General features: G+C 39.9%; 1 protein-coding gene and 1 long non-coding RNA gene across 3 annotated transcripts in view; one reads left to right on the plus strand and one right to left on the minus strand.

Moving 5' to 3' along the window:
• Window positions 1-20,782, minus strand: part of LASP1 (LIM and SH3 protein 1) — a 62,343-nt gene that overhangs the window by 17,485 nt on the left and 24,076 nt on the right. For both annotated transcript variants that reach the window (XM_044444494.1, XM_044444495.1), the window contains exon 3: window positions 9,980-10,064. In XM_044444494.1, the coding sequence (XP_044300429.1) occupies window positions 9,980-10,064 (85 nt within the window). The remainder of the gene's footprint in view (window positions 1-9,979; window positions 10,065-20,782) is intronic.
• On the plus strand, window positions 2,562-9,604 carry LOC123030488. The gene is made up of 3 exons (XR_006416120.1): window positions 2,562-2,574; window positions 6,147-6,152; window positions 6,883-9,604. It is a non-coding gene; the product is annotated as an uncharacterized LOC123030488 (long non-coding RNA).

Below are 20,782 nucleotides of genomic sequence, written 5' to 3' on the forward strand. Positions count from 1 at the left end.
ATTATCTTATGTGGACAAAATGGATCTGACCATTTCTCAAATACTTACACTTACCTAGATATAGGCATTTCATTTTCACCTGATAAAAATAACCTGCTCTTGTTTGCCCAGTAATTGTAAGATCTTATTTCTCCCCATCAGTTATAAACATATCACTTTTATTGGCTACTTTGTTTTCTTGACGGTAGGACTGAGAAAAGGCACAAGAGAGCAGAAAAAAGCTTGTCCAATGAACAGACTCCTACATAAATACTCCTATACTTATAGTGCAATCCTATACACATCCACTCAGAAGTATGTCCCATTGAGTTCAGTATAACCCATTCACAGGCAAATGTGTACAGGTGTACATGCATAATCTTAAGCTGTCATGGCTACTGGTGGTAAGACTGAAGCTATAATTAATATTTTAAGTACACTGCCTCTGTAAGTATATATAGGAAAGCATGCAAAGCAAATGCAAATAGAAGCAAGGCCTGACTGTAAGAATTAAAGTGAAAAAAACCTCAATTTAGTTTTAAGTTAACATGGTTTAGTGCAACCTTCCCACTCTGATACTATACAGATGTATTGCACTATGACATCCATAATCTTCAGCCAGCATGGCCCTCAACACATCAAGAAGCTAAGCTGAAGAAGGTTTGTGTATTGGCCAGATTTACACCACTGTTAAGGAATCACTCATAGTATTAATTGGAAACTTATTTTAAATTAACAGTTCAATGGTTTAAACAGCCATTTTATTGCTGATTCCAGGCATTATTTAAATTCCATTTATTCCACTGGCACCAAACATTCCCTCAAATATGTGTTTTATTATTACATTATTATCCCATTTTTTCCTCTTGTATGGAAGCCAAGCTGGCTTATGTAACTCCATTTTATCTGCGCAACAACCCTGCGAAACAGGTTAAGCTGAGAATGAGTGCCTGGCCCAAAATCACCCAGTGACTTTTTATGACTGCATGGAGATCTGAACCTGGATAGCCTGATCCCCAGTCCAATATTCTATTCTGGCCTTCTTTCTATCCTCCATCTTGACTGGGGACTTGAACCCAGATCTCCCAGGTCTGCAGTGTAATCCACCACACTACCTTTCAGCTTTGTGAATGAACTTCTCCTGGCACCAGTGTTGTACTTTTTTGGTGCCAAGTTGTAGCCTTTTTATTTTCCCAGGTATTTTAACTTTAAGTTAAAATTTAAATTAAACTTAAGTTTTTAATTTTTTAGCTGTTTGAAATCATTTTTATGCCTTTCACTTCTAGGTTTAAGATATTTATGTTTAGGTTTTAAACTGTTTCTATTACAGGAAATACTTAATTTTTTGTGTATACCACCTGAAATCACCTTTTGGATAAAGGTACCATCTATTAACATATACAAATAAAAATTAGTAATACAGTGGTACCTTGGCTCATGAACTTAATCCATTCCATGACTCTGGTCATGACCCAAATTGGTCATGAGGTAAGCTGAATTTCTCCATAAGGTTCAATGTAAATAAGGTTAATCCGTTCTGTAACTATTTTTTTAATCACAAAAATTTGAAGCAAAGTAACAAAGAACAACAAAGAACACAGCCATCTCCCTCCCACCCCCACCCCAAGCACAGCCATCCCTCCCCACAGCATGACTGCGATTGCGCCCGTCATCCATGCTTTGGGGGGAGATGGGTGCAATCACAGGCATGTTTGGGGGAGACAGGCGGGATCACAATTGTCATCTGATGTGGAATTTGCGACCTGAGGCAAAATTTTTCAGAAATTTCTGTTAGTGTCCTGATTTGGTTGTGAACTGAGGCATTTGTGTGCCAAGGTACCACTGTACTACATTTGAGCAATGAAAAGCACAATCCTGTGGAAGTCCAGACAGAAAAAGGCCTGCTAAACTGGATGGAGCATGCTAGGATTTTTTTTTTCCTGACTGAACTTGTGTACAACTGCCTTCTAAATTACCTTTGCACAATTTTCATATGGGACAATCAACTTACTTTAAATAAAACATTCCATTTTTTCACCAAGTCCTTCAATTTTTTGGTTCCAACTTTAATTCTGGAATTATCTCATAAAACTGACTTCATATGAGAATATCACACAGACTGAAACATGCCACTGAACCTTAACCAAATGTATGAATGGCTGAAGTTGTGGGATGAGATATACTCTAAATGAATGAAGATACAGAGAGCTTGTGAGGTTTCAGCCCTCCCATGGAGAACTTTCTAAATGTACCATGTGGAAATTGATTTGAGTCACTGGTGTTTGATTAGCTAGAGATAAGAATCACATGGAGTTATATTCTCAGAGATTAAGGAAGTTAAAACCACCAATGTCATTGCTAGTTAAATCCCCTCTACACTCATTTTCACATGTCTATTCCCTTCCTCACCCCCTCAAAGTAACTGACTAAGTAACCGATTGCCTTAAAATAATTCTGGGAAATTCAGACCACACAAATACATACTGGATTGGATACAAAGTTAGTCATTCTGAAAACAAAGCCATTTTTTCAGTGGGTCTAAGCTAAGGACTATCTGCACCCAAACACCATATATACGCATGCTTAAATTTGTGTGTGTGTGCATGCATGCATAAAAGAATGAGAAAGGACAGACAAAAAAGTCTATTCAATTAACACATAAGTGGCTGAGTTCACATAACAAACAATCCACCCTACAAATAAGCTATGCAGTGTGCATTGTTTGTGGAACAATCCAGTGTGCTTTATAGATGATCAAGCTCACTATGGGTTGTTGCTGTTGCCGTTTACATGGCATTTATATTCCTGCCTATTATATTCCTATTCTCTGACAGACCACACAAATAGCATGCTAGAGGGGCTTTTGCTAGTTTGCCACTTTTTTTAAAAGCAAAGCTGAATATGTGCAAATATTTTCTTTTGTTGTTGTTGGTGGTGGTGGTGGTGGTGGTGGTTTTCTGGAGTTATACAAGTGTGAGGGATCACTGCTCTCAAAAGGGCATAGTGATTTCTTTCTACGTTTGCAGTGTGATCTGTAGGGCTTTGTTGCATAGTTCCCAGAATTCCTGCCTTTTCCTCACTTTCCCAAGTCTCCAGCTACTGTAAAGATCATAAAACTGTCCCCCTTTTGTGAACTTTTTTGGACAGTTGTCAAAAGAAAGGATTATCCTATTACAATTCTCTGGCAAATTTCTGCATTTGTTTATTGACAGGAAAATATAGAGATTCTTTTTTTTCAGACAGGAAACTATGAATTCATAAAATCTGTGTATATTTCCCTGTCCAAAAACCCCCACTCAGATATGCCTAATACCTTTAAATACCTTTTATTTTGATACATGTCAAAAAGGGTGTTTGCAAAAGGGGAACTGGGTTTAGTTCCCTGCCTTCTGGAGTACCTACAGGCGCATGGAATGTGGGAAAAGTGGAATGCCTGTCTGAGTAAGATTAAAAGCTGAAGGATCGCACTTGAAAAGAAATACACTCACCATCCTCCTTTTTGGGGAAAACTCTTTACTGCTTTGATTCTCAGTTGACAGCCTCCTAAGTTTTGGATGTCAAGTCAGCAGAAAGCAACCCACATGCAGCTTCATCTGGTCAACATATATGGATGTTCCCATACAGTAAAGAGAAGTCAAATCTCTCAAAACTGTAAGCGTAACAGACATGACTAAAATGCAACTTGTCAAATTATCTACTCTACCAATTCAAATCTACATGGGGTTGGGAGTACAGCCTAGTCTGAAAACAACAGTATTCCCTCTGAATCATCAGGTACAAGTCTTGACATCCTCTTGAATTCTAAATGGTCCGGAATAACTTTGCTCAGCTTCCTTCCTGGCCATCGTTCCACATCGTAACAGTATCATGTTTAAATTAGTGTAATGTGCTCTATATGGGACTACCCTTGAAGATGGTATGGAAACATCAGCAAGTGCAAAATACAGTGGCCAGACTGTTATCTGCTATGCATTTTATAAATCAAGTGACATAGGTCTTGAGACATTCCACTAGCTTTCAATTTGATCCTGAGATTAATCAATGCAAGGTGCTGTAAAGCCCTAGATATTTTGAAGCCAGGATATCTGAAAAACTGCCCTGTCAGGATCTGGGCAGCTTCAGGGCTCCTCCTGCTGGCCAAGTGTCAGAATAACAGCCCTGGTAATTGCAGGATTTGTCCCACAGTCTGCTGCAGTTTGGGACAAATGCACTCATGAGCACCACGTGGAAGCCCTTGGGGGATGAGCTGTTTAAGAACTGGCTCTTCCCCCTAGAAGCTGCCTCAGCAATATTAATCTCCAGTATATTGAAATTCTTGCTGTGTTTGGTTCTTGCTTCTAGCCCCTGTTCCTGCTCCAAGGTAACTGCTCCTTCATGCTGTCTCCTGGCTCTTGACTTCTGGCCTGTGTTGGACTACTCTCTTGTGCTACAATGGATTTCCGGTTTGTCTTTTGCCTCATTGACTCTGCTATTTGGACTTATGATTTGGACTGGAAAACTGGATTCTGGATTTGACCACTTTGCCTTGCTTTGTGGGTCCTTGTGCATTATCTGTTACCCAACTGCCCATACCTTGCACCCTTACAGCCCCCCTTAATATTGTATAAGCTTGCCCAAAATTTGCATTAATCACCTGACACTCTGCTACATGCCCTAGTTCCTACATTTATCAAAGCTTGTGTCTACTCAAGATTGTGCCTTTATAGTTTTAGCAGCACCCCAGTAATGGAATTCCCTTCTCAAGGTGGTAAAGGTAGTCTTCTCTTATGACATTTTAGGTGCCTGTGGAAGACAATACTGTTAATGTCTCACCTTGGTGTACTACATACAAATAGAAAGAATATCACCCCATGCATTCATTGAGCAGGTGAACAATCTAAAATATTCCAAATAAAATCAAAAATTATAATGGACAAGAATTTCAGGAAAGAAATATGCCCACTGAAGTTATGCAGACTGTGTGCAAGTGGAACATTTCTCTTGCACACCAGAGGGTGAAGCAACAAAATACTGCAAACAGAGGAAGTGCTCAGACAAGGCTGGCTTTCATTTTTTCTGTCCTTTTATGGGCACTCAGCTGGAATCAGCTCAGTTCTGATGCTTACGGAAGGCCAGACATGAGTGAGTCAGGCAAATCAGCCAGCTCTTTCCCATGTCCTGCTCAATGCTAGGCTATTATGAGCTGGTAGAAAGAGGATGGTGGGGGTGTAAGACCAAAAGAAGCCAGACACTAAATGGGGAAATCAGAAGGGAAAAGGATCTAGCAGCAATTGGTTCTTCAGGGAGAAGTAATTCTATTCACCACACTAACAAAGTAGCATATAGTTTGTTACCCAGTAAGCCACACCTGTTAAGGAGCTCCAGGTGTTTAACCAAGCTATGTCTATGATCCCAGAACAATTGTAAAATCATTATGATTGCTCTGGATTAAGCAGCTCACCTTCTCTGGCTATGCGTCTGCGCATAAGTACACAGAAAGGTATCAGACACAATTCAAAAATTTGAAAGTCTCAGTCTCCATATAAAAAATGAAGTTAATTGTGCCTCTAGAGGTATAATAGACACATGATGTGTGGACCAATGTCTGATGCAATCTCAAAAATCAGGATGGAATGAGGAATGTGTAAGCAGAATTCCAAAATAATTGATCCTAGTCCTAGGAGAAGCAGAATGGATTCTGTAAAGGAAGTATACATAAATTTCCATGATTTATACAAGTTTTAGTCTTTAGCTTTTCCTGGTATGGATTTGGGGGGGGGGTGTAATGTAGAATATACACAGAACTGCCACCATGCAACTATGAACACTGTACTGATGCAACGTTTGTACTAGTTGCAAGCTATTCCTTTTTTAATAAAGGAAATACATTTTTAAAAAGAAGTCCAAAGTTTGCACTAAAAACTATGCAGGCCAAGAAACATTAATAGCTACTTTCATATGAACTAATGCAAACAGCCTTATTTCGCCTATAGATAATTCCCAATTTCTGCATTGTTTGTATGCTCAAACTTTACAAGAACATTTTCCATAAAGGACGGGGGGGATGCTCAGTTATACAACTGCATCCTGGACTTTTCCTACATTTTCCAAGGAGAAGGAAATGGGCTTCTTTTTTGGAAAGATGTGCCACAGAAAGAAAGGGTCTTACTCTTCAGAAGTGTAAACAGTTCAGGGTTAAATCATGACTGCACGTAACAAAAGTAAATAGGTAACAAACCAGTAGAAACTTGATGCATGAAGGCTACACAGCTGCAATATGCAGATGCTTCATGCTTACCACAGTAAAGGCTTAAACAGAGGCTTAAAGTAAGACAGCCTACACTGGATAGGCCTAAGATTCAGGTGCTGTCCTGTGACATGCCCTTACTGCTCAAGGTGCTATTTTCATCATCTGAGGAAGCAATAACACAGGAAATAAACCTTCTTATTCCATGGCCAATTGTGGACTATAGGTATTTAAATCCAACCAAAGGACTTGTTTACTCACACAGAAGATAATTGTATGCTTCTGGCAAGCTATCGGAACTAGCTACGCCTCCTCAGCTACTCAAAATAAAGATGTAACTCAGAGGTATTTGGCAGTCCCAGATACCATTTTTAAAAGGTTCAATAGGAGCTCCTACATCTACCAGATTGTATAGTATGTAGACTAATTAGATTCTGAACCATCTGGGTAAGGATCAAGTCACTTCCGGATCCAGCACAGCTTCTGGGACATCTCTCATGAGAAAAGCTATCTGCCCCAGTGATCACAGTAGCATGATAGTGCTATTCCAACAATAGCTGTCACCTGTCCCGTAGCTCTTTCTGTTGATGGTGGCTTCCTGCTCCTCAACATATATACACAGAACCATTATACGAAAGTGCTGTGAAAGAAGATGGGAGTTTAGTACGTATCTCAAGTAGCAAAGGTGTTTGGAACAAAGGCTTAGAGGCCTGTATTTGCCATGGGTTACAGGATGAGGAACAGCAATTTGAAAATGTAAGAGTTCTACTATTCTTCCAGTTAGAGGAGATAAGAGAGGAGGTATTCTAATTCAAACCTATGTACTCATCTGAAATGTTTTAACAGCTTTCATACTGCTGTTCAGTCGAAAAATGTTTGCTAAAAATTGCAACATTAAAAGCAGGCCTTATTCAGTACATACCAATACTAAGCCTGTCCTCACTAGGCCTTGGATTTATGCATTTAGGACAAGATGTTTCTGGGTCAGTTTGTCACACTCTCCCTCCCAACACAACACCTTGGCAATTTGCCTTGAGTTCCCCTCAAGTCCCTGCAATTGGGCACAGATGTTGAAATTCTCCCCATATGACAGATTAAGACAAAGGAGCAATACACCAGTTTCCCTTGAAAGAAACAGCACTCCTAACTGCGCTAGGGGGTGGGATTCAAATTAAGCAGTTAAGAGAGAATATTCTCATCAAGCTGGCAGCTTGTTTGCTTTCACTAATTTATGTACACATGGGAATAATACTGGAAAGGAAGAAATGAACTTCTCTTGGGCTACCTCTTTCCCACAAGCTCATGAGAACTACATATACCAACTTTCCATTCTTGAAAGTAAGATGCCTACCAGGCACAATGCTAACACACTGGCTCAGCAGAGAGGAATTAATAGTAAGCCCTCTCTCCTGAAGGAAGAACTGCACAAAATGTAACACCTCAAGAACCTCAACTTTTAAGAAAACACTGAATGCTGCATTTTTCTCTTTGTTATGCAGAGAACCATCAAGTATGTGAAAATGGTATCTGGTATTGCTAGTAAGCAAAATACTTTTATTGTGATGTCTAACACAAAGCCCTCTTCCAGAGAGCATAAATCAATGTTAAATAGGCAATACAGAGATTTGGGGAGAATGAAATACATGAGATAGAGAATGAAGCTGATGAGTAACAATTTAGGTGAACTATGGCAGAACCCTACTTGTTTACATGACCTAATGATTTTACTTGACCTAATGATTAACTACGCTACTAGTTCCTTATACCAAAAATGGCAGCACTGAAGAGAGTTACAAGGAAGGCTAAGATGCATTTGTGAAATCAGGAACCTACTGTGCGATGGACTCTTATTAAAGAAGATATTTCAAAAGGAGGGTCAGAATTCAGGGGAATGCATGTGTGTGATCACACTAACACTAAGCACCAAATTTTGTTCCTAGAAGAGATCACAGAGAAAGGTTCAACATGACATTATGTTTCCTTTCCTTTCACCATGTTATATCTATACCAGAGAAACCTCTCCAAGTAAACAGACTTGAGATTCATATGGTTTAATGAAAGTGATCCTGAATTATTGATCTTCAGCAATTTTTCAATCACCCAGAATAACTATTCGAGTTGTGGCTACTCAAGCAGGGAAAATAAATCTTTCCCCTTACCAATTTCTCTCTCCCCATTGCCCAAAGTTCATTCATAGGTAGCATTCCGTACACACTATAGTCGGAAAGCTTTGAGTTCAGCAACAGCACTCTGCTTCACATGTAGAAGATTCCATGTTTTATCCTTAGTATGCCTAGCAGGGCTAGAAAAGGTCTCAACAGGGTAGGATGGCACTGAGCTGGATGGAAAATTAGCCTGAGCCAGTAAAAAGTAGGGATGGGGAAGCTACAGCCAGCAGGTTTCCCATCCGGCCTGCAGCTTCTTTCCCAAACATCATCACTTCCTAGAAGGAAAAAGCTCTTTTTTTTCAATCAGCAGCTAACTGGAGGTAATTTTTTCCCTGCTGAGCAGTAAGGAGTCTGATCAGCTGCTGACTGGAGAGAAAAGCTTTTCCTTGCAAGAAAGATGGGACATAGTCTGGCAAGGAAACAATGGAGAGATTCTGATTATATTGGAAACTTGTGCTACTTATATCTGCTTGTCCTATTTTCTCATGAGCATACATTCTACTCATGCTTACTTCTAAGTAGACATGCAGAAGCCCTTTTTCTGCTTACATTTGAGTAGGTCTAAAATCAGTAATCACATTTTGACCCACCCATTTGCTTTCAACCACTGCCACAAATGGAACACAGTCCCCAATACCTTTCCCAGTTTTGAATTTGGTCTTTGTGCTGAAAAATCTTTCCCTACTTCTACTACAAAGGAAAGCCATTAACTCCTCCAGACACATGCAGGTTATCTGATAAACAGAGTAGAACTAGAGTTTGTTTCTTCTACAATTACCAACTAGCCTTTAAAATGTCACTTGACTTCTGGTTGTTTCTGCTAGCCAGTTGTCAGAATTTATCTTGATTGCAAAAGTTAACTCTGATACAAAAAGTGTTTGGCTTACTAAGATGTAGGTTTTTTATTTTAAGAGTTTCTAGCCTTTCATAGAGAAAAATATGGAAATATACAGGCAAATGCTTATAAATTAACTGATTTTCTAAACATGACTACATGGGGCTCACTTCTCAATAAACATGCATGGAATTCATAACATATAGATGTGCAATGGATTTTAACACTTCATATGAAGAGTTTTATCTTCATTTGTCCGGATCTGCAATATCCTTATGCAGATGTGTAATACCCTACCCATTTATAGAAGAGTGTGTGATGCATTCAGTTTGTCCTAAGCCATGATGGGGGGGGGGACCTCTTGTGCTGGAGGATGTCAGGAAAATATTAATTTGAATGTTGTGCTTTTTGGAAATGACTGTTAAAATCTGTTCTCAATTCCTTAATTCAGGGAATGAATCTTCTTAGAAGCACTGCATTCAGATTCCTGCTTTTTAGAAGCATTGCGTTCATATCCCTCAACTATTGAATCATAAAGGTCATAAATGTTTATCAGAACTTGTTCATTACATGTCAGCATTGTTAATTTTATTTCCTCTGACAATATTTCACCAGCTTTCCTTTTCAATAACAAAGTAGAATTCTAGTTTAAGACTGGTCTATTTTTTAAAAACTAATATCCTGGGGTGTTTGGAGCAGGCTACTAAGAAAAGGTTATAATTGATAAAATATAGCAGTTGGCAACATGCAATGAACCACTAGTAGCCTTACTTGACTTTGAAGCTCGCTCTGCTGCTTAAGGCGCAAGTTCTCTGGAGTGTCTGCCACCATGGTGAAGGACTGCTTCGGGTAGTGTCTGCAAAGGGAAGAAATTAGGCTGTGTTAACAGTGACTAACCTTAAACTCACTGGACCAATAATGAGCCACAGAATCCATAGAGGAATCCATCCAGTCTATGCCACTGTGAGCCTGCTCTTTGAACAGACTAAATGCAGACCTTTCCTATTTATTCATGGTGCCTCCAACCAACTAAGAGAATAGATATGATGTTCTCTTTTCTGCTTTCAGTATGTGGTGGACTGTAACAAATTATTGCATAATGTAAAGGAAAATCCTCCCTGTGACCTCACTGTATTGGATCAACTTAAATGGGCCAAAATTGTTGGAATATCGGGGGGGGGGGGGGAGAGATGACAGAAGATAGATATTCTTTACAACTCTATATATAGCATAGTCCTACTTGTAATTCTCACATTTACATACCCCTCCACTACCAAATTCTGAAGCTTATCGTCTTTTCCAAAACAAAAAACTTTAAAAAACTACAATGTGTACCTTTGAAAAGCAAGTCATTTGAATTTATTAAATTTAAAATTATCACCCCCTGTCTAAATGAGAAACAAATATAAGAAAATCCATGGTCAATTAAAAGGCATGCAAGGCCAGTCAAAAACTTGAAAAGTAACTAACTTTAACCCTTTCCCTCATTGCCAATCAACTAAGTTCAAGCAATGATCCAAGGATTTCCAGGCCAAGGCAGTGTTACATTTAAAATCCAAATTGGGCAATTTAAGAGACTAACTTACATGAAATTTTCACCTAATATCGATGTTTGGGGTAGCAAAAGAGATTACAGGTGCAAAATTAGTGAAAGTTTGCTGAAAGTTCCTCCAGTGTCATTAACTGAGCTCTTCTGGAGGAAGGGCAAACAAATCAAACAGGCTCAACAGGAGACCAGTGCCACAGGTTATCTAGCTGCTTGTCTGTTAAGGGATTCATTTCAAGCTTTAATCTAGAAAAAGGTACCATGTTTAACCTTTAAAATGCCTGCACAGGCAAATGCATAAACTCCACTACTACTTCTATAATCTTCATACCAGAAATGCAGCTTTATAAGATTTCCCTCCCTGCCACCTGTGTAGCAAACATTTGTTAAGATGCATTTCTACCATGACACTGCAAGGCACCTTGGTGTCTTGTATCGATCAGATCTTTAAGGATGTAGAAATCACTAATCCGCTAACAGTTCAGAAACTAGAAATAATTTTCAAGGGATTATATAAGGAACATATTATATCATATACCTGAAGGAGTGCCTTCTCCCCTATGTGCCCTCCTGCTCCTTGAGATCTGAGGCAAAAGCCCTCCTCTGGGAGCTGTCCTTGAAAGAGATCAGGGCGGTGACTACTCAGAGGAAGGCCTTCTCTGCAGTGGTGCCCCGACTGTGGAATATGCTCCCCAGAGAGGTTTGCCTGGTGCCAACACTTCTTTCCTTGTAGTGCCAAGCAAAAACTTTTTTGTTCTCCCAATATTTTAATTGTTAAATTGTTTTAACTTGTGGTTTTACACCGAATAATGGATGCTATGAAATTTTTACTCTTATTTTTATTCTATTTTATCAATGTTGTTGTAAACTGTCCAGAAACATTTGTGATGGGACAGTATAGAAAAGTTTCAAACAAACAAACAAACAAACAAACATAAATGAAATAAGGTGGGTTTCTGCATTCCCTGGTTTCTACACATACAGCTAAAGCGTGCAAACATAGCCACAAACCATGAACAAGGAGGTTAAACAATTAGAATTATTTGGAAAAATACATGTTAGTTGGTCTTCATAAACATAGTAGAGCAATTTTAATGCCATCACTGAATAAAAATAAATCAAGGTTCTTCTATCTAGGGTACTGTAGATAACTGAAACTGTTTAGAAAAACATGCCTACAGAAGTGCAACATTTTGTGCAGAACCTAAAGGATCTCAATGTTTCTTTCTGAAGATGCAAACTTCTAACTTTTATAGCTACAGGCACAAGTCTGAAAATGAGGCCAGCACTTAGTAAGCTCATCAGTGCATGAAGAGGATTCCAATGGCTGAGGAGCACTGGCTTCAGTGTCTTACCCTATAGCTTGTCGAAACAGAACAGGCTGATATCTACAAATTCACAGATGAACAACAGAATTTGGGGTTACCTTGGTACATTTTTGTGGCATACATGGAGCTCTTTGGCTTCAACAAAATTGTTCTTCAGAGCCTAAGAATCTTATCTGTCCTTGAGGTAAATACTAAAACAGCAGAGTGCTTCCTTCCCTGCTCGCAAGCGCTGTCAAGTTTTGTTTTCTTAGCATGTGAAGATTCACTGCATTATCCTTAGGAGAATTAGTCTCCACTCACTGAATGACAGCCTCCACTTTGACATTCTGGATGTAACTCAAGAGTAGGAGTAACTCAAGGAATAGGAAGTCCCTGTCTTTCTCACTTCACACTGGAATTTGTTCATCCATGCACAGGGTCAATTTAACACCACAAAGATAAGTTATGCTCTCTCATTCAGAACTGTATTTACAACTGACCCTAACAGAACATTATCAAGACTTGGATCTGAGAGAATTGCCATTAAATCCTATCTCTGCCAGGGACTCTCTGTGCAGCCTTAGCTCCACACAAGCTGTAAAAACAGAATAGTGATGATCTGCCAGAAAGCACTATTGTAAGTGCAAACTGATCATTAAATAGTATTATTTCTTGTCCCTAGTGTTCTCTATAGCAACCCTTCTACCCCACAAATTATTTACTGATACCACACAAAGATGAGGCTCTAGCCACAGCAGGGAAGAAGAAAGGTAAGAAAACACAACTTAGCAGAAAGGCAGGAAATGTAGAGTTAAAAATAGAGCTGACTACTCAAAAAGACCAGCAAGAATGTGAATGCTAAATATGTGCTTGCTAAAACTAAGAGAAAAGCAAGCAACAGCATGCACTCAGTACCCTGCCCCCAAACTTACAGAATTATACAAAGTATGCAATCTCCATGGCTATCAGGCTCCTAGAAGGGGGAGAAGAATACCCTCCCCCATATGCAATTGTATGACATCAGCAGGCAATTGCATTGGATGACCAATACATGGAAACAGAAGAGACCACCCAATAAGACTGTTAGGCCAATTATGAACTGTGAGGAAAGAGAAAAATAGCAACTGTAGCAACTAACAACCTTCACTTTGGTCCATAGGAGAAGGAGACAAAATGCTACTGCTCTGGCCTTAGGTGCACTCCCCCAACACTCCCAAACTTGCTGCTGTAGCAGCAGCATTAACAAGACATATGATGGCGTGGCACCAAAATTCCACCACAAATGAGCCCTCTGCTGCTGTGGCAGAAGTTCATGGGGACACAGCAACAGTGGTGCAAATCTTATAGTGTTCCAGAGGGCTGAAGTTACCCACATCTGGCCTAGAGAAATGCCAAATCTTAGAAGGGAAAATGGAGAAGGCGGCAAGAAGTCATTTGGTGCACCCTAATTTAAGAGATATCTGGTAATTCATTACTGTGAGTGCCAGCAAAACAGAAAACAGCCAGTCAGTTTGAAAACCTCCCCCCTAGCCTGCAAGCATGACAAGACTAATGCCTTGCAGCTTCTATGTTTGCCCTCAAAGCAATTAAACCCAAAGGGGTCCCTTAATCCCAATTCAGGATAACCCACTTAGAGGAGCTAGATATTCCATGTACACACGCACACTGTGGTCAGATAACAGGTGGGTAGCTAGCTTGAGTTATAAGAGCATTAGACTTTGGAAGATTTAAGTGTTAGTTTTTCTCAAGCTCTGGCCTTACAGCAAGGCACTCTCTCTCCATTAACTGTAGCATGGTACAGGAACAACATTCCAAAGAACAATTACATATGATTTAACAGAAGACAGCAAACAGAAACAACATTCCAAATACAGAAGCATCTCAGTATGCATGCGTAGGTAGAGAAGATGTAAGGCAAGCACATCATTTTTAATTCTCAATTTGTAGAAGCATAAAAATGTGACATTACAAGAGTACTTTGAAAGGGTTTCAAAACTGTAAAATAAAGCAACTGCTGGGAACTCAGTTGAGATTCCCAAAGAGCAGGATCATCATATGGGCAGAAGGCTGTCATTTTGAATCCCTGTCACTTTTCCCAGCTTTAATTACCTTTGTGCCAAACTTAATGTTATGCTAGACTTGTGGCTACTGCCAAAAATGACAGCCAAATATCTAGCTCCCCCTCTTCTTTTCCATATCATAACATTTATCTGTTGTATTCCATGTAACTGGTCACCACTAGGAGAGAAATGTAGAATCTTGGCACAGCAGGACATAGAATCTGAGGGAAAAAGAGAAAGCTAGATATTAGGCTGTCATTTTGAATCCCTGTCACTTTTCCCAGCTTTAATTACCTTTGTGCCAAACTTAATGTTATGCTAGACTTGTGGCTACTGCCAAAAATGACAGCCAAATATCTAGCTCCCCCTCTTCTTTTCCATATCATAACATTTATCTGTTGTATTCCATGTAACTGGTCACCACTAGGAGAGAAATGTAGAATCTTGGCACAGCAGGACATAGAATCTGAGGGAAAAAGAGAAAGCTAGATATATGATCCTCATTTCTGGAAGTAGTTGTACATCTATTGTAATACAGAGAACTAAGTAGGAAGCCTGAAAAATTGTTCCTCCTGAACTCTGAGGTCAATTTTGGGTGTCTTGATTGAACCAATGATAATGACTTCAAACATCAGCTATGCAGGCACCAATGAAGATAGTCATTTAGCCAAGATATTATCTGGACATCTGGGCTTGAAAAGTTACCAGAACACACATGACATACTACTCTTCCTCTCTTTTCCACTTGATACTCCAGGGAATACAATGTTATTTTTGAACAAGTTTATGGATATGATACTGAGGAGAATGGAGAATAAACTGAAACTTAATTTGGGAAGGATGGAGATTGTGGTTATTGAGATGTGGGTAGGTGTGGATAATGGTGGAAAATGTTTCTGGATGGGCATGCACTCCCCTCAGGGGACTAGGTGTGCAGCTTGGGGGTTGCTCCAGGTATCATCTGGTGAGTTGCAGGTACTAGTTGTGGCCAGGAGTGTTTTCACAAGCTCTGGCTTTATATCAGATGTAGCCTTCTCTGGAGTGGTCCAGTCTAACCTCAGTTACCTTTGTACTGGTTATCTCCAAACTGGACTGTTCCCATGCACTTTACATGCATTTTGATGATCCAGAGGCTACAGCTACAATAAAATGTGGCAGCCCAAATAGCAGCAGCAAGTAAATCTGAAAATGAATTCTGACTTTGCATTTGTTACACAAAGTAAGTTTACAAGGCCGATTCAAAGTGCTGCTCCTAATCGCTGAAGTCTTAAAGGCTTGTGATGACAGTATTTCCAAAGGCTGCCTTCACTACTGCAATCTTGTTCTCACATTAAGATCTGCCTATGGAGTCCTTCTTGTTGTCTGTTGTTAAAGATAGCTGCAAGAGATATATGGCCTTCTCAGTGGGTGACTCCAGTTTTGAAACTTCTTTCCCACTGACTTGTACCCTGTCTATACAGGCATTCAAGTGAGTCTTGAAGGCCTTCTTCATTCCTGTCTATAACTAAGATTGTAGCCTAGCTTATGTGGTTCAGTGGTTCTCAAAGTATTCTATGTGCTTGCTTATGTAGCTGTTCACTCTTTACAACTTGCCTTTGCTCTTATTTGAATGCCATTTGGTGAAGACATAAGACTATAAGGAGATCTAAGGATTATTTAAATAAATTATAAGAGACAATGGACTGAGAGAACCTAAAGGCACCTAACAGCTCCTTTGCCTTAACACAATCTGAAAATAATAAATTGTTGTAAGCAGAATTCCCAAGCCTGCTTGGGACTAAGTCTGCCTCATGCCGATTTCCAAGGACCCTTTGCTCCATCCTGAGTAAAGTGCCATTGTAAGATGTGAAGCAGAGATAAAGATCCAACAAAAACCCCAACATGCTTCAGAATGTGTTACATTTAAATCCTAATTTTTCTTCTTGTGAGGAACCCAATGCAGCTTACGTAGCTCTCATCCACTCCATTTTTATCCTCAGAACAACCACCCTGTAAGGTGGCATAAGCTGTGAGCTGGAGACTGGCTGAAAGTCACCTAATGAGCTTTGTGGCCAAGTGGACTAAAACCTACATCTCCAAGGTTCCCAGTCTAACAGTCTAACCACACTGGCTTGTTCTCAACCCTTCACAGGGCCTATCACACACACATGCATGTGCGCTTTGTCAGCTCCATACCAGGTGTATTAATCTAGATTCCTAGTTCCTCTGTTCATGTAAATGCCCATTAGATGCATTAGAAAGTTTATATTTCCATTAGTTCACAGACAAGGAACTTAGGGTCCTCTAGATGTTGCTCGACTACAGTTATCACCATGCCTCAAGTGTCTAACCCAAACAATATTTGGGCAATGGTGCTTAATCCAAATAGTGTTTCTTCTGCTAAGGATGGTCAATATGAATAGGGATATTCATGATGAAAATAGATATACTGATGTTTACGGCACAGCAGCAGCGAGGCTTTATTATGCCATACACTCATCCCAAAAATGCAATCACAGATGTAGAGAGAATCTTTCTAAACATTGTGTGAACTGTATTTATGCACAGCAAGAATAGACTATGGATAAGATCACAACTTATTTTAGTCTCTTAATAGCCTTGCTATGTATTTATGCCTTTAAACATTTTGTTTATAAAATATAAATATATTCCTCCTCTGCAGCCAAACAAGTTTGAGATAGAACTGAGAACTCTTTAGTTATAGGAGGATAGAGTGTCACAAAAGGAAATGCACCACCCCTCCATCTGTCTTCAAAGGAGTAAGGAGGTGGCAGTGCACAGGCAGACAACCCTACTAGCCAAGAAGCAGCCTTAACGTTTACTGGGTCTAGTACAAGAAGTGAAGTGGAACCTTCAGGACTGCAACCAAGCTGGCCAGTGACGAGCCTCTACACATTTGCTCACTCAATCTGCTTATGATTTAAAAAAAAAAAAACACCTCTAGAGCATACTGAGAAGAGAAGCTTTTGTAAATTAGCAAGTTGGGTCAATTTTCTCCTGTCAGAAATTACTGGTGCAAAGTAGCTTATGAGGCTATCCAAGTGCTGAGGAGGCAGGGAACTAAAACTATGTGGTAAGCAGAGCTGGTGTCTGCTGCAAACTAGTAAATATGTTGCTACACTGAGATGGAGAGAAGGACAGTGAGAATAAAGTAAAAAAGTATTCATCTGTTCTGTTCAGCTCTACAGAGGCTTAAACAAGCAGGAAAATTGATGTTCATGTACCTGTTACTCATGGAGTTTTAATCAGGATATTTAATTTTACAGGATTGTATACACAGTATTTGCCTGTCAATGAAAACAGATTCTATGGAAGAGGTAGCTGCTTGTTATTGCTTTAAATCTCTTTAAAAAAGAAAAACATCCAAACACATACTGGATAGGCATAATGGCACATTTATGGTTCAGTCATGGTTCATGAGCTTTATGCTGCTTACTGGGAAGAGCTAGGCTTCTTAGTTTGCCATGGCAACCACATCAAGTGTTTATGTTTAAAATGAGTTCTTCCAGGCCTCTCTGAGTGTGGGTGCAGAGGAAAGACAAAACAGGACTTTTTAATGTAGAAAATTCCCAAAATGGATCTATTACAATTCTAAAGAAACATGGAATGTCGTTCTGGGAAAGATGAGCCCAATAAACTTTTGATCCCAATTCAAGAATCCTGCCAATCCTCGCCCCCTCTGTTTTTACAGTTTGCTCAATTTTAGAAATTAAAACAGTCTACTTTTGAATCCTACTTTCTACTCCATTATTTTTTTAGTTTCACCAAATTTAACACACGTTCTGCACACATACTTGCAAGATAGCACTGTCTGATAAGGCAGGCTGTACATTTGAAAGAAACGGCACAGTTTTAAGAGGCTCAGGAAAGCTGTAATATGACATTTTGGCAAAGCCAGCTGTTGAATTTGTGCCTTGGAAATTTCATATTCCAATATTACAATTACTAAGAAAGAGACAGAAAAGGAATCCAACACTAGAGAAAGAAAGTTGTATTCCTTCCTCCTGATCTGAATAGGCCTGGCCACCCTTGCTTTGCCAATAAAATTACAAGTACTTGGAACAAGGAAGAAGATGGCACATACACAGGAGTGATACCATAAATCTACAACAGTTATTTAAAGGTTTTAATAAATGAACTGAGTGGTTTCAGCCATATAAGCCATCGCCATTGTTCCTACCTCTGAGCTTTATTACATAGTTGAATGAACATGATCTGAATCCCACTTCCCTATTTATAGCTTTCTTCAAAATCCATTCCCTAATCTTCTCCTACCTTAGCAAATTGTTGCCTTTAGCTCCTACAGATTCCACTCTCTGCCACTTTATAATGGGGGGGGGGGATTTGCATTAATTTTCCATGACACAAGAAAGTACAAGTTTGTTCTAATATTTTTTCAATCTTTCACAGAAAATGACAGCGCAGGGCTACTGCACACTGCCTGATTGTTCCAGTTGCAAGTGGGAGTGACTGAACAACCCAAGGACTCTCCATCAGGTTCAGCAGAAAGACAAGCTGAAGTTCCAGAGCATTTGGAACGCCTGTCCCAATCTGAGAGAGAGCAACAGTGGTGTCTATGGTGCTGCAATTCAATGTATATTGGCTCCGTTGAGACTGCTGAGCTGATAACCAACAAATCACCCGCTGAGGCTGCCAAATACTGATGGGACTGTTGAGCTGAAGTTTCCTAGATCTTCCCTTTGGACAATAAGGTTGCTGAGACCAGTTCTTGTCACAGTACCAGCAGCTTGGATTCAAGTGGCTACTCAGAGTAGAGTCTTTTCACTGGTAGTGCCCCAGCTATGGAATATGCTCCTCAGAAAGGTGCGCCTGGAACCTAATCTTTTTTCATTTTGATGCCAGGCCAAGCCCTTTTTATTTGCCTAGCATTTTAATGGTTAGAATGCTTTATTCTATATTTTTAATATATTGCATATTATTATTCAAGTGCTGTTGTGGATTTAGTTGTTTGGTTTTATTCTCTGTGAGCTGTCTAGAGATCCTACAATGGATATAGCTCACGGGTGTCCAGACTTTTTGCAAAGAGGGCCAGATTTGGTGAGGTGAAAATGTGTGGGGGTTGACCATTCAGCCTGACGTTCTTTGAACCATTAACATTAAATGCAAATGAACTATTTTATGAAAGACTAAACAAATAACTGCACTAATGTGAAGGGTGATACTGAGATCTCAACTGCATTATATAGGCCAGGTCTGGTTCAAAAACAGTGGTTTTGATGCGCAAGATGTCACGCAGGTGAAAGTCACTTAGTCTCGTCCTCACGCGGTTCTTGTTAATGTTCATAACTGAGAATGTCTTCTCGCACAAGTATATCGAACCAAACAAGCTCAGCATTTTCTTAGCGAATGTTCAAAACTCTTGGAACCTGTCTTTATCCAGCTGGCAGTAAAAGTTGACAAGAGGGAGCTGTTGGTGCCGACTGCAACACTCGGCATCACACTGTAGCTCAATGAGCTCCAGCTGCAGGTGGTCTGGAGCGTCATCAGGGTCCACAGAGAAAGGAGATGAAAATGCTTATCTCCTTTTCAATAGCTGCAAAATCCCGAAAGCTCTGTTGAAACTCCTCAGCCAGAGATGAGATGTCTGCTTCATACCTCCTTATTTGCGCACTCATATTGTTCTGTGGAAAACTGGTCATTATTTTCTGCAGCGATGGGAAATGTGTGGTATTGGGCTGCGTTTGTGACAGGTGCCTTTGGAAAAGTAGCAGCTTGGTCCCAAAGGCTTTGATATGTGAATACAGTTGGCTTACCACTGCATTTTGCCCCTGAAGGCTCGTGTTCAGCACGTTCAGATGTCGTGTTATGTCAATTAAAAATCCAAAATCAGCCAGCCAAACAGGATCAGATAGCTCTGGCATCAGTTGTCCCTTTTTTGCCAAGAATTGTCCCATTTCCTCCCTAAGAGAGTAGAAGTGCTGCAGTGCAGACCCCCAACTGAGCCATCTTACCTCGTGATACACAACATCTCCGTATTCAGCCTGGATGTCGAGTAGAAACTGTTGAAACTGGCGGTGGAACAGAGATTTGGAGCGAATATAATTAACAGCCTTCATCACCGGTTTCATAACATGATATTTCAGATGTTTGGCACAGAGAACTTGTTGGTGAATAATACAGTGGAGTTTTATAGCTTTGCCTCCTTCTTCGCTGACTTGTCACAGACTAGGGTTGATAATCCACTTCGCTCGCCAGCCATGGCAGGTGCGCCATCCATAATAATCCCAGTGACTTTATTCCATGGTAGTTTCATGTCATCTACAGCAGAACAAACAGAAACAAATAAATCTGTTCCTCTTGTTTGGTCCTTAAGGTTCTGGAGGTCAAGTAGCTCTTCGCTCACGTTCATGTCATTGTCCACTCCTCTCAAAAAAATCAATAACTGAGCGGTGTCAGATACATCCGTGCTTTCGTTGCAGGCTAACGAAAAAAAGTCAAACTCCACTCCTTTTGCCTCTGTCTCTTAATATCAGATGAAACGTCTTCAATTCTCTGTACCACAGTGTTACAAGCCAGGCAAACATTGGCAAACTCTTGCTTCTTCTCAGGACAAATTTTCTCCACCATTTTCATTACGCAGTCTTTAATAAATTCACCCTCAGTAAAAGGTTTGCAGTGCTTGGCAATCAGCGTTGCCACC

This window comes from Varanus komodoensis, unplaced genomic scaffold (genome assembly GCF_004798865.1).
Source record: "Varanus komodoensis strain SLA01 unplaced genomic scaffold, ASM479886v1 scaffold45, whole genome shotgun sequence".
Taxonomy (NCBI): Eukaryota; Metazoa; Chordata; class Lepidosauria; order Squamata; family Varanidae; genus Varanus; species Varanus komodoensis.